This window comes from Hippoglossus hippoglossus, chromosome 22 (genome assembly GCF_009819705.1).
Source record: "Hippoglossus hippoglossus isolate fHipHip1 chromosome 22, fHipHip1.pri, whole genome shotgun sequence".
Taxonomy (NCBI): Eukaryota; Metazoa; Chordata; class Actinopteri; order Pleuronectiformes; family Pleuronectidae; genus Hippoglossus; species Hippoglossus hippoglossus.
The window spans coordinates 1,311,128-1,326,320 of NC_047172.1; the positions used below are offsets into that span (position 1 = coordinate 1,311,128).

General features: G+C 43.4%; 1 protein-coding gene across 2 annotated transcripts in view; it reads right to left on the minus strand.

Annotated features, from left to right (window-relative positions):
• The window catches only part of arhgap5 (Rho GTPase activating protein 5), a 42,616-nt gene that overhangs the window by 1,730 nt on the left and 25,693 nt on the right, over positions 1-15,193 (minus strand). For both annotated transcript variants that reach the window (XM_034577263.1, XM_034577264.1), the window contains exons 4-6: positions 6,285-6,362; positions 2,476-2,607; positions 431-536 (exon numbers count right to left, since the gene is read on the minus strand). In XM_034577263.1, the coding sequence (XP_034433154.1) occupies positions 431-536; positions 2,476-2,607; positions 6,285-6,362 (316 nt within the window). The remainder of the gene's footprint in view (positions 1-430; positions 537-2,475; positions 2,608-6,284; positions 6,363-15,193) is intronic.

Consider the following 15,193-nt stretch of genomic DNA (forward strand, 5'->3'; position numbering starts at 1 on the left):
TCAGCGGCTGCTCAGCTCGAAGCCTCCGCCAGTTGACACAGAAACAAACTGATGCTTTGATTTGATTATGATCTGATGAAGCGGGACATCACGACTGGGGAAGAGACAAATCAATTTTTCATAACAACTGACGACAGCTGTCTTTTGATTCTGTCACAATGTGCAGCTCAGGGTGGGGGGGGGGGGGGTTGGATTCTGAGGGGAAGACGACAGGACGGTTAACGCTGCGAGTTCACTACTGTATTCAACATGTGTAATACATGTGTATGTGAATTCATCATGTGGGGGTTTGGTAGTGTGTGGATACCCGAGCCGAGCCTGTCGGTCACATCAGGTTCTGACACAAAAAACACAACAACCGGCCGAGTTGTGGTTGCATTTGTCGTGCTGAGATGGAAACTTGCAGCCAGAGTTGCAGTGTGTGTTTTACCTGTTGAGGTGTGTGATGATGTACTTGAAGACCTGGTAGTTGACGGAGGGAAACTTCTTCACGATTTCTCTCAACACCTGAAGTCGCTCCATGTAATCCACGATTTCTGATGACACACGCAGACGAGACAAAAAGGCGTTTTTACATTTTACACACAATCTCTCTTGGGAACGGAAATTATACGCTGTGGAAAACAAAAGGTTGTGATGCTGCCAAGAGCATCTCCCACGCCCCCCCCCCCCCCCCCCCCCCCCCCCCCCCCCCCACACACACACACACACACACAGATTTTAAAAAGTCACGGCTGCAACAAAACAGCTGATTAAAGACCGAACTGTAATTATTTAACGAGTAAAAAGAAATAAAACCGGAGGAACTTCTGCTCATTGTAAAATCCACCCGGCGGCTGCTCTTTTACTTCAACTCAACACAACTGTCCGTTCATAAACTCAAACTTTATAATGCTCGTAATGTTCAGTTGTAGTGACATTTAATTGTGTTTATTACTGCAACAAAAAATGAACTTGATAAGCATCATAAAAGCAGAAATATTGGTTTGCATTAGTTTGTAAAGATGAAGCTAATAAACAGGGATGGTGCGATTTGTCATATTTAGGTGTTTTTCATTTCCTGTTGCCTTTTGTTGTATTTTCATGTGCGACGATCTGACACACGTGTGTAACTGTCAGTTTGACTAAAGCAGATGTGACAGGGATCAGTCGAGTCACTTAACTAAAACCTGTTCTTTAAATAAACACCAAAAGGAGTCACGTCACCAAACCGTGATGATCATACTGAGAAAAGCAACAAACCCTCACACTGGTACAAGGGAAAAAGAACAAGAGGAAAACACATTTAATGTAATAACAAAAGAGTAATTTCACAAAAGATTCCGCCAAAATGGGGATAATCTGATCAAAATATTTTTTGGGAGTGATAGAAAAGAACAAACAAGCAACAACTCTGAACTCATCCGTCTGTTTTCCTGAAAAGTAAACCATCTCTGAGATAATCCTCACCCTCTCCCGAGAACCCATCACTTTCCCTCCAGCGACGGCTCATCGCAGCAGAAACGCTCGACTCAAACTCGACTTATCAAATATTTAAAGAGTAGCTGTGAAGTGAGAGCTTCCACCTTTGGATTGTCACAACAAAGCCACTTTCAACACAACGCTCCAGGATATTCCAGAGATTCCAGGAGCAGCTGGAAGCGGTTTACATTTTTAGACTCAAATTTACAGCGGTGCACGTATAACGACACGACGCTCCTTCATCCTGGACGCCATCGATCATCTTAACGAGAGGCCAGAGGAAGCCTTAAGACGCTGTAACGGCTGTAAGAGGTCAGAGGTCATTAATGCACGCTGCCGCATCTCCACATCACCGAGAGCTATCAGAAGGAGGTGGGAGTTTACCACAGGACCATTAAGAGTAATGGTAAAGCACACTGCTGTCTACGCCGTGTACCCACAATGCAGCAGGTTCAATAAAGTGGTAAAACTACAAAGGATGAGATTAAGGGAGAATTCTTTCTGTTTTTTTCCATCAGCTCGTTACGAAGTGAGAGAGATTAAAAGTTTACAGCTGCGCAAAGAGAGAACAGCAGGAGGAGACGTGCCAAGAGAGAGAGAGAGAGAGAGAGAGACCAAGGGAAGGGAAGGAGAGAGAAAGTGAAAGTATGAGAATGTGATTTATTTTCCAGAAGAAAAACAAACGCCACTTTACTGTTGCTCTGTGTGTGTGTGTGTACGTGCAGTACAACGTATTCTTACACGTCTCATTGTGCGTATTTTTGGCTCATTAATCTGCTGTCGTCAGCCTGGTGGTTTTATTTCAACATTCCCAGAAACACACACACACACACACACACACACACACACACACACACACACACACACACACACACACACACACACACACACACACACACACACACACACACACACACACAGAGGGCAGATTCAAGATGTCTGACAGTATCCTGGGTTTGAACGGTGTGTGATGTGACAGAAAGCGTGAGTGTGTGTGTGTGTGTCTATTCTTACTTGCGGCCTCCACCAGCTCCGGGTGCAGGCTGTAGGGGATCAGCGGGTCAGGCAGGTCGGCGAAGAAGGCCTTCAGCGCTCCTGCAGCTGCATTCACCGCCACGTCCATCACCACAAAGTCGATACTGTGATCTACAGGGAGAGAAGAAGAGGAAGAGGGTCAGCGGCAGATTCACAAGGTAACTGGACTTGAGGAATATTTCATGTTTGCGGCTGCAACACTCGTTTCATCCCCAGCAGAGAAACATTTATTAGACACGTACTTTACAAGTTTGGTTAATGACTCGTCTGTTAACATGGAGGAGGCCGGGTTTATGACCTATACCGTCACCAGAGTGCAAACCAGATGATTTGGCTTCATCTCCCTGGTGCGGTCATGTCGTCCATCTTTATTTACAGTCTTTACTTGATAACGCAACTCAGTCTTCGACACACACACACACACACACACACACTGTTAACCACTGTTAACCAGTAACAGAGGTTATCATCTGTCTGTCTGTGGTCAGCTGGGGGGGGGCACACAGAGGATTACAAAAGAACGACCCACTGGACCTCGGCCTGGAAAGAACCCATTGAATTTAGGATTGTTTTTAAGCTCTTTCTTTGACATTGGGAGGCGTTTCTTTCTTTTAACATTTTCACAAATCTACCAGGGAATAATTCATCCGTCTTAATGGAACTAGAATTTATCAAAATAAATTCATCTTTGAGTTCAAGTGACGACCGGTCAAAACTTGAAGAACTTCTCAAGAGGAAGACCTGAAATAACATGTTCAAGAGGTCAAACAACTCGACCTTTGACCACTTAGATCTAAACAGTTAATCTGAACGTTTTTACCAGATTTTCTTAAGGTGTATGTGAGATATTGTGTTATCTCTGGAGTCATTTAAAAAATAAATCACACACGTTTAGATGACTGATATTAATGAGTGTGTAATTTGGTGCAGCTTGATTGAATTTAAGGAACTGAGATTCTAGTTCAGCTCTGTTCTTCCTGTCGGGAGACGAGGGGAGCTCCGGCTCCATCCCTTTTTTTATATTTCAGTTTTGCTGAAGGGCGTTACAGATTTATTCATCCAGAAAAAAAAAACTGCAGCAGCCGGGGTCATCTCTTCAGTTTGAAGCTGAAAATCGTTACACACACACATCACACTGGTGTCAGCCTTCTCATAAACACCCCCACGTTAAAATACTGCAAAAACTATGGCTTATAAAAACATGTTTCCAGCCAGAGATGGAGGATGAAAAATAAATATTCATCACTTCCTGTTTTGACTCAGTGCGATGGCCAAATGACGACAGGAGGGAGGAGACAGAGGGAGGAGACAGAGGGAGGACACAGAGGGAGGAGACAGAGGGAGGAGAAAAGAGAAAGAGGACAGAGCCCTGAGGTAACACGACAGCTGTCACACTGAATCTGAAAGGCTGCCAACACACACACACACACACACACACACACACACACACACACACACACACACTCGACCAGTAATACTCTCGAGAAGTGAAGAGATAGGAGGGGGGGGGGGGGGGGGGGGGGCAGTGATGAAAGAGAGAGACAGAAACAACAGGGAATGCACCAGTGAAAAAAGAGGACAGAGAAGAAAGAGGGGAAAGGACAGAGGAGCAAGGAAAGCAGAGGACGACACAAGGGAACAGAACGAGGAAGGAAAGGAGATAGCAAACGACAGATGGACAAAGATGAGTTAAGTAGAGATGTGTGAGGGGAGAGAATCATCGAGGTGGAAGAAGTGTGAAGGAGGAGAGGAGGAGCTGTTGTTAAATAAAGGAGGTTAATTAAAAACCAATAAACGCTTCTTTCCAAACGGTTAACGGAGCCGAGCCACAGCGACCTCTGAGTCCCAGCAGACGCTCATCGTAACTCCACCGCCCCCCCCAGAGAGAAATCTAATTTAAATCTTCGACTATTTCCTTAAAAAGATATTCCGCTGATCAGGTGGAAGTAGCCGGCAGCCCTCGATCACCGCTCGCTGACACAGGAGCTAATTGGCTGTAATGGTGTGTCTTCCACAGACGAGTATCACTGAGCTGCAGCGAGAAGAGACGATGCGACCTGCAGAGTCCAAACGGGAACATGTGGCCTGACGAGGTTTGCCCGCGGGGGGGGGACCCTCCAGGGAATGAGTCAGAGTTTACTCCAGATGTGTAAGAACAGCAGGTTTACTCTCCGTGCGTTGACCCGGAGAACAGAGATGCTCAAGGGTCAGAGTCGCTCTTCCACAGCTACAGTGGCATAGAGTGTTTTCTTGGAAGACTCATTAGACATTTATCGAAAAGGCCCCTAAAGCCTGAAGAGGAACCACAGGAGGAAATATAGACCAGAGCTATATGAGAGGGTTTCAAACGATGGAAGCGTATTTACAGCAGGGATGGGATTTGTTCGGCCACGTGCAGTAAACAGAGCGACAAACCTGCCACCACCATATATGTGTGTGTGAGTGACGCTGAGATCAGAAGGACTCAGTCGGGAATCCACAGCTTAAATGAATCTTTCAGTTCTAGAACCAAAGCCAAACAAACAAGACGGATTTGGTGGAGAATCTAAGCGACTGTTGGTCCTTGATGGAGATGTGAGATCTACTGAGCGCCACTGGTCTTTTCCCCACAAATATCTGTATATAAATACACGGACTTTGGCCTTTTGACTTCCACTTTATAAAGTCAAATACGAATGTTTGGACAACTTGTGGTTTAAGTAAAGAGTGTTTCAACTCTTAAACACATCATGATTTAATATTACACTTACAAAATAAAGTAGAGGATTAACATTTCAAGCTTGTTTACTTCAGGGAATGTATTTACTACTATTCGCTTAAGATGTCAACAACATACTGTTTGTAATTCGCCCAATTTTTCTGCCAACAACTGTACTTGCACACAGAAACGTGAATAAGTAAACGAGCACGATGAGAAACTTAGCAAACAAGTGGACTCTTCATTTCTGGCGTTGAACGATCTCAAGGCGAGTGTCGGTGCTGCAGGATACAAGAACTGGGTTGAATCTACTCAAGCATCTAATAAGTAAAAAGTCTATTTCCCCATTCTGATGAGTTTTGCTTGTTTCGGTGTTGCTGGAGTTCCTTTTATTCTTTGTGTGATGTTGATGCTAAACATAACGTTACCATGGAGTCAGGGATTTTTAGGCTTTTGTCAAACATGCAGCATTAAAACTTGTGAAATGAGGAAGAATCAGATTCTTTACTACCAAGCTTTTAAATATAATATATATGTGGATTCATTTCTATCTCAAACGGAAATTAGAGAAAAAACATGTTGATGAGTTTTCACATTGGAAAGAAACAATTATACATGTAAGAAACAAACAAACACACTCTGAGTCCAGTCTCTACATTTCATCCCCTGGCTGTGGAATCTCAGACGCCGCTGACCACGTGCTGGTGATTTCTGCCTGTGGTGACTTTATTTATTCCATTAGCCGGTTTGGCGGCTGACCAACCATCACATGCAGGTTGGGCTCCTGCTCCGCCGGGCATGTGTTTCCCTTTAAGGGCGTCTGCTGCGTGCTCTGACCTGGACTCGGTCGGCTCAGAGTTTTCTTCTACGTGAGTTTTGTTGCTGACATCACGCAGACGCTGCTCGATTGGTAACATGTTTTCAGAGGAGTTCTTACACAGCACGATTTAAGATCATGGGGGAAATTTAGAACCAGGATCTGTGGCGCTTTGAAACTCCAGTTACACATGTGCTTGTTCTTCATGTTTCCATGAAGCTGTATTTATGGGGTTCTGCTGCGAGCGTGTGTGTGTGTGTCTGAGTGTTTTACCTTGATCAAACTGTTTCTGGATGTTGTCCTGGTCCGTCTTGTTCCCGCTGACGCGATACAGGCCCTCACACGTCAGACCTGCGAACACAAACAACCCACAGCTTCAGTGACGGCTCTGACCGACTTCATTCAAGAGGAATTTCAGCATAAAACCTGAACAGAGGCAACAGGAGCAGTGGAAGAGGTTTCATCTAACGTGGTCTCAAACTGCATTCAGTGTTTATCACTTTGTGTTTCTCTTTTCTAGTTTCCTATTCACATCAACCTGTGTAAAAGCATGAAAAGCGATTGGAGATGTGGGATTATCGGTGTATTTTGAGTTCCACTGGATCAAAGAAAACGTGAATACAAAACCAAACATGAACCCCACGCTTTGAAAAGTTATTTGACTTAAAGCAGAGGAATAAAAAGAAAGCCAGCGTTGCCAGGCACCGACGCATCTGATACCCAATCACTGAAAGGCAGAGATCAAATGTTTACACGGCTTCTGCATAAATAATGTGCTTGTAATTATCCACCAGTGGTAAATAAAAGGACAGAAAGCAGAAGGAGTGGAAAGCTGGAGTGGGTGGAGGAGGCAAACCAGCTCCTAGAGTAAATAATAAATACATAAACCATTTATCCACCCTTTCATAATCTTAGTTTTAAAGTAAAGTAAAGTATTATCTTTCCATTTTAAGTGTAATATTTGTTCTTTTCTTTTAAAATATGAATATATGAAGTCGTATACAGCCTTGTGTTTGTTTTACATGTTTTTGAATCGCCCTGTCAAGGAAACGTGGTTTACAATTAGCTGCCCCTAAGTAATAAATCATGTTTTTTGTACATACGTGTCTGGATAAGTGTGTTTATTCATATTCTTTTTTGCTAATAAATCTCGTAGGTGTTGAATTCTACGACACGGAGGCGTAATAAGCTTTCACACGTCAGCCTACAGCTTCACAGTCTGTACGATAAACCCTTCGAGACACCCGAGTGCATCACTGCATCAAATGAGGTACATTTCAACAGGATATGGTCCAAAACCTTTCAGAGGTTTGCTGCAACAGCTTCTCCAGCACGTGTGTTCAGATTTATTAATAATTCAACAATAAATATTTGCTGTTTCTTGATGCTGGTGCTACTAGAACAATCTGAGAGGTCGGCGAACACAACAATATATAAACACAGGAAAAGTCTAACGTGTCATCAACAACAGATGAACTGTGAATCAACAACTCAGTGATTTAGTTTAGTGCTCAGCAGGTCTGAGAGCAGCATCTGTTTGAGACTCAGGCTGCAAAATATCACAGCAGCTGGAGCCTGACAGCTGATCTCGGACCAGTTTATATGTGGAGACAGAGAGTCTTAATTAAAGCTATGATGTGTGTTCTGACTGCAGGGGTGAACATAGAACACACAGACACACACAGCGACACACAACTATACAAACAGGCTGGACAAGGTCATTCACACTGCAGTGTGTGCGTGCGTGCGTCATAGGCTAGCATTAGAGACACATTTCAGGCTATAAACCAGTTAATTGTTGACACAAGCTGTGTGTGTGTGTGTGTGTGTGTGTGTGTGTGTGTGTGTGTGTGTGTGTGTGTGTGCACGCGCAGAGGCAGTTAAGCAGAGACAGTATTATGTAAATTCTGCTTTAATGGATTCAAGTAAATCGTGTGTGAGCGAGTGTGGGCGAGAGAGTGTGTGTGTGTGTGTCCGCTGGTATCTGTGTGTTTATCTGTGCCTGGATGTGTGTGTTTGAACATGTGTGTGCGAGTGTGTTTGCTTGTTGACAAAACTCTCAAATTAGCAGAAATCCAGAAATCTGAGGGAGGCAGCAACCCACTCAACCCAGTGTGTGTGTGTGTGTGTGTGTGTGTGTGTGTGTGTGTGTGTGTGTGTGTGTGTTCAGATATCTATATTTGTGGGGACTTCTATGTTCACACTCAATGACCCAAAGCTTTGACCGTCGGCCTGACGACTCGCGGTCATCAGATAAAGGACATCGCAAAGAAACGCCTCTGGGTCACAGTCGTGTAACGTGTCTTCGGACGCCACTCGCTCCGGATTCTGCTTCTTCGCACTGAACTTGGCAATGACACATCGTGTTTAACAGGAAACTGAACATTGAGACGTCAACCACAAAACCAGGAACACGACAAGCTGCTGATTCCTGAAGTGAAATGAGCTGAAAATGCCTCAAATGCAGAAGAGCTGGACTGTTTTTCTTATAGTATTAACTGAGGTTATACAAGTATGGTTTCTGTTGTGTTAATAATGATGACACCTATATTATTATCATATTATTATGTTAAATATAAATGTCCAATAAGTGATGAACTAAATTAAACACCAAGCAATAAATGAAATCGGAAGGTTTATCCACAACTTTAGGCTTTGAAATCGTCTTCAAATTATACAAACCAAGAATGAAACATCAATCTTTGGCTCGTGAGCACTGAGGCAATCAATTACTAGCTGATCGACACAAAATGTCTGGACAGTTTTTATCACAGATTCATTCTCCAATCAATGTTTTAGAGACTAAACAAGACAAAAGTTGCCATTTTAATCAATGTATCACGGACAGTGTGAGGAAAGTTTTCTGAACATTAGAGCATGTAAACACTTTACAGTAATAACAGTAATTAAAATCAACCTGAACATGAGCAGAATGTGTCAAGTTCTTGACCTTTGTCTGTTTAATTATCAGCTTTCATATATCAACAGAATATATTTCACCAGGCAGCATGAACCCGTCACTGAACGCAGCCGTCGGCTCAGATATTCTTCTGCACATGAAATCAGTGTTTACCGTTAATTACCCAGCCAGTGGGGCGCTTCTATACTTTAATGACTCCTGCCACAGTCCATAATAAACACAATTTCTAGTTTTTACACACTCATAGCGGCAAATAAATAAATAGCTCCCCCCCCCCCCGCAGCTACGGCCACACCACTAGAATGTTTCTTGTGTTATTTTTCACTCTGAGAAACAGAGCTGCCCTGCGTGAGCCACACAAACTCTCTAGTCTAACGTAGGAATTAGAAGAGAAACTCTTCAACTGACAACACGGTTCATATTTGTTTCACTCGTTCACCTCTGAACTTGAAGTGGCCTCTCCAACGCCCTCCTACCAAATGTCACCACCCTGTCCCCTGTCCTCGTGAGGATATTTGATTCTCAACAGGAAGTTAACACACACACACACACAGAGCAGAGCAGACCTGAGGGGAAGGAAGTTAACAGTGGAGCTCATGTTTGCATGTTGGGATCTGATAAGACTCATCCTGCTGTGATATGATCTAATATCCTGACACACACACACACACACACACACACACACACACACACACACACACACACACACACACACACACACACACACACACACACACACACACACACACACACACACACACACACACACACACACACACACACACACACACTTTCTGTATCCCTGATCCTCACATCACTCTCCATCCCCATCTCTATCTCCTCTCCATTCACTGTCTCACCCCCTCTACCTGTCTGTTGCTCGGCTCATAGGCCAAGCGCTGCAGCTATATTATCGCCGTGGCAACCATCTGCTGTGAAAGAGGACAGGAAGCCGGTTCAATAAGTGAAAGTCAATCATCAGCTATTTTTAACTCTTGCTTTACCCGTCAGGGACACACGAGACAACAAACACAGTGAGTGACGCCCGCTGACATAACGTATTAACCCCGACCTGAACCGTCACCGTGGGAACAGTCCTGCAGAAACGTCCTCGCCACGATGTCTTACAACTGGAAACCATCCTTATAAAGAAACAGCAGCCCACACACAATCAGCTCTAACATGAGTGTGATCATTTCTATAGGAGGCATTTTTCAATTTTAAAAATGTTTTATAAAAGGTCACAGCGACCTTGACCTTTGACCAATAACATCATGGGTCCAAGTGAATGTTTTTACCAAACGGCAGCGTGTCATCAGTGAGAAGGCGTAAAAACGTTTTGTTTCTTTTAAACAACTTTCTCGCAGCCAACAACTGGTAAAACTGAAATAACGGCTGGATTTCCAACTTGCTGACAGCCACTGAACTAATCAAGCATGAAATGTGATTCAGTTAAAAAGTGTGACTTGTTTCTATAACAATAATAATAACAATAATTAATCTTTTACTGTTCAACACACAAAGAGGCTGACTGTTGTGATACCACTAAGTTACTGCCCCGAGGAACAGACACAAACACACTGTGAAAAGGGTTTTTGTGTCTGAGCTGTTGACCCCTGACCCCAGCACTTCAACTCTGACCCGTCTGGGTGACGTGTTGACTTGTCCTAGTAGACAAATTGGGAACAAATGTTCGACATGAAACACGCTATTCCAATTTGGATAATGACTTTAAGGTGTTGACGAGACGAGCTCGACAGAACCGAGATAATCTGATTAAAGATAAAGAAGCGGAGCACGTAAACACAGTCTACATGTGAACAGTTATCTTCAGAGGAGAGTCTTCACAAAACGAGAAAACTTCTCTCGACGACATCTAGGAATCGTCGTTTTCAAATTTAAAGTCAGTGTTTAACTCCCCACATTAACCTGCCACTTGTCGTTTCTGTAATGTGTCGTGCCTTATTTTCTGCTGAGCGCTGTGAGGCTGTGAATCAGGCCACAGTTCTCTCACTGACCAGAATGCACCTGCATTTTAAAAAACATCAGTAAATCACAATTTAACTGGATGACATCCTCCATCACCATGAACACACACACACTGTAGTTTATTTAGACTCAGCACCAACCTCCTCTTTGTCAAAAACGACACTGACCAGATGTTTTAGGAAAATGCATAGTTGTTACTATAGTGACACGGATGTCATTTAAAACTAGAATTTCGCTCAGTGGAGCTCATACCAGTTTCCTCAAATTCAAACAAGCTGCACCATATTTCACAAACTCAGATCAGATCCCAAAATATTTTTCATCAAAATCCAAGAATTACTCCCTGGGAAATGAGTCAAAATGTAAAAAAATAAAATAAAAAGACCCCATCATCTGGTGTTAATGTTTAAAATAGTTCAAGTCAGGCTCAGGATTTGAATACGATTTTTTTGGTCTACCTGTACATATGGCAATAACTTTGTTCTATCTTTATTAGCGTTGTGTTCTTCTGATTATCCTGAACCCACCAACACAAAAGAACAACACACAAGCTGCAGCACACAAGCTGATCCATGTTGCTTTAACCAGGCAATAAAAAAACAATCTGCTCCTTTGGCTTCACATCAGCATATCCCAGCCCGCGTGTTCCAGTTTCTCATATCCAGGACAGTCGGGTCCTAGCTCGCTCATTATACATGTTATATGACATGCAAACATATGCAAACGCACAACCTCCTCCGTATAAGGAAGATGAATGTGCAGGTGAAAGCGCTTTTTCCCCCGTCTCCTGCCCGAGGAAACCAAATGCAGCTTCTTTTCCCACAATCCCTAAGCTGAGAAACAAGCTGAGCTTTCTGGTCTGGAAGCCATTCTGCCACCGATATAGAGAGAGTGTGTGTGTGTGTGTGTGTGTGTGTGTGTGTGTGTGTGTGTGTGTGTGTGTGTGTGTGTGTGTGTGTGTGTGCGTGAGAGAAAGACCACAGCTTTATGTGTATGGAACTAACGGTGTGCACTTTCTTTGTCTTTCTTCTTAACACACACACACACACACACACACACACACACACACACACACACACACACACACACACACACACACACACACACACACACACACACACACACACACACACACACACACACACGGTTGTGGTCTGGTGGAGTCATCAGTTTCGCTGTTGGGTGTGTTAATTTAATGACCAGCCCTCCACACAACCACGAGTCAATATAAATCAATACAAAGGCCACGAGGAATGAGAGAGAGTGTGTGTGTGTGTGTGTGTGTGTGTGTGTGTGTGTGTGTGTGTGTGTGTGTGTGTGTGTGTGTGTGTGTGTGTGTGTGTGTGTGATTTAATATCTGGGCACCTTGTGTAATGAGATCCATACACACAGTCCCAGCAGACAACCAGCCCACAGCTGCAGCCTGCACTCTGAGATGTCTACAGCCGAGTCACCGTGTGTTAATACTGAGATCTCTGCTGCTTAAAAATCGCACGTCCATCACATGTCCAGCTTCTCTGTGCGTCTGTACTAAACGAGAAGCGTGTGTCTGGTTCTCTTCACTGCCGACAGCAGGAGTTTCTCTGGAGCCGTGTCGTCGCGCTTGGAAAAAGGTGAAACAAAAACGTAACAAGGAGGCTGCGGGCGCACAGTCGGCCACGTTCCAGCAGATGCCATCTCATGTTACTGGTTTTACATTTTTGTCTTGATATTAGCCAGAGTGAAAAATGAGCTCGCTCAAACACAGAGACAACAAGACCGCCCAGGGAGACGGGGGCGGCAACTGAGGGGGAAATTCCCCTCGATGTGAACATCAAGTTCACTTTACGAGTCACAGGGAGGATCGCTCCGCCTGTGAAAACAGCCGTATAATGTCTGCTGTGTCTCTGGAGGAGCTTTGTCAAAAATGATTGTCAGTCAGGGGCTCGTAGACGAGAACACGAGAACAGAAAACCTGCTTTACAAAAGAGGCTTCATCAGCCGGGGAGGGCGTTGAAAAGTGAAGCTGTCTAGTTGCATTGTGGGAACTGTAGGATCTAAAACATGTCAAAGGAGACATGTGATCGATCTCAGTGTTTCTTTCCTGGAGAGAGGAGCTGCAGCATTGGACAGAAGGAGGAGAGTGTTTTCTGAACATTAGAGAATGAAAACCGTTTCACGTAATAACACAAATAAAAAATGGTCAACCTGGAGATGAGCAGAATTCAAACTATCCTTCATAACTTGTCCTTTGCAAATCTCAATTTTACAGAGGTGGAACAATAAATCACTTCGTCTTTCCTGTTGAATAAAACTAAAACACCTTCATCAACTTTCAGTCCAATATACAGTATGTCAGATGCATTTGAGAGAAGGTCCATTAATCATTCTCTAATAAATCAACAGAAATGAAGACGACTGATACACAGAACAAAATGTTTCTTCATGCTTTTCCTTCTGCTGTGTAAATGTCTCATTTACATCTTGTCTACGTGGATCTGAGCGTCATCACCAGGGAGAGAAGAACAAAGGAGGAAGTAGGAAAGGCTAAACCTCAACATAAACATAATCACCTCCTCCTCTTCCTCCTCTTTCTTCACCTCCCTCTGAGCTTCTTCCTTTGCCTTCTCTCTCTCTCTTTCACATCTCCTCCTCTCTTCCTCCGAGCTGATTCATGGGGGAAATGTTTGCTAAAACTGCTTTATTCAGGGGCACGTGTTTTATAAGGGTGATAACTTTTAAAGGTCATCACCATCCATTCAGGCTTTATGGTAAATATATATTTTATTACTGGTAATTAGTCCTGACTGGGTAATACTGCTGACAATCAGATATATAAGATAAATTAAACTAAATTAAGTTTCTATAAATGGAATTGTAGATATCGAGTGACAGAAACGACAGCTATTGTTTTCTTTCACATTTTAAACTGTATATCTCCAACATCGTGTTGAATAAATTAACCACTTGAACACACACACACACACACACACACACACACACACACACACACACACACACACACACACACACACACACACACACACACACACACACACACACACACACACACACACACACACACACACACACACAGCTGACCTCCCCCAAGTCCAGTTTGCACGCACACACTCCGCACATACACTAATTACTAATGTAACAGAGACAGATGGGCCAGTGTTATAAATAGAGTCGTCAAGCTGCAGCTACCTAGCGACTGCTCTATTTACACACACACACACACACAGACACACTTTCTGTCTTGCCCTTTTTAACTCCAGAGTTTTCTCTAATCATTTCTCCGTCCTGCTGCTTAATGTGATGGATCACGACGACAGCTAATGCCAAGTCTCTGTCAGTGGAGCTTTTTTCTTTGTCTGCGCAGCCACAACACAAACTACAGCAACAACCATACAACACATCTTGAAAACTGTAATAGAAATGGTATAGAATGTGTTGCTTAGTATTGAAAATTCTACATTTTATCCATTGATGTGGTTCGGAGGAAACACAGTTTTCATTTCGGCAAACATAAACGCATAGATGCTTATGATACCAATATTTAACAATATTTAAATCAGCCAACCAATGAATGAGTCAGACCTGAAAGTTTTGCCAGGACTGAAAGGACTCACATGGTGTAACTTTGTATCACGGCAACATATCAGTATTTCTAAGATATGTTGCCATGCTGTTATATATAATTTAGATTTATGTTTAATACATAAGTTAAAGGAGGCTCTTAAAGACCAGGAAAACAGAAACAACCGAAACCAATAAATATTAGTGTCCTGGAGATGAATATGGCAGCGTGTTTTAATTTAGATACTAAAATGATTTTGGATAATGATGCATTTGGTTTATATGGCGTTTCTTGTCACTAGGCTAAAAACATAAGTGGTGAGTCAAAACTTAAAAACAGAAACAGACTCAGCAGAGCAGCAAAGAAACAAATCGCACATTTAACTACACATGGTGGATTATCCCTTTAATGTCCTGAGTTATGACGAGGAGAGCGACAACCTTCAGCTTCACTGCAAGTTCAAAAATTAACGAGTCAGTTCTACACACACACACACACACAGACACACACAGATTTTGTGTTTGGTCGGGCTAAGTGACAACACAGGGGAGAAGAGGATGGAGAGAGGAGATAATGATGAGATGGAGAGGACGGCAGGATGAAAGGAGCAGCGAGACGGAAGGGGGGGGGGTACAAAAGGAGAAAGATGAGAGGCCGGGGGGGAGGGAGAGGAAAGAAAAAGACTGGATGAAAAAGCATAGGGATAGAAGG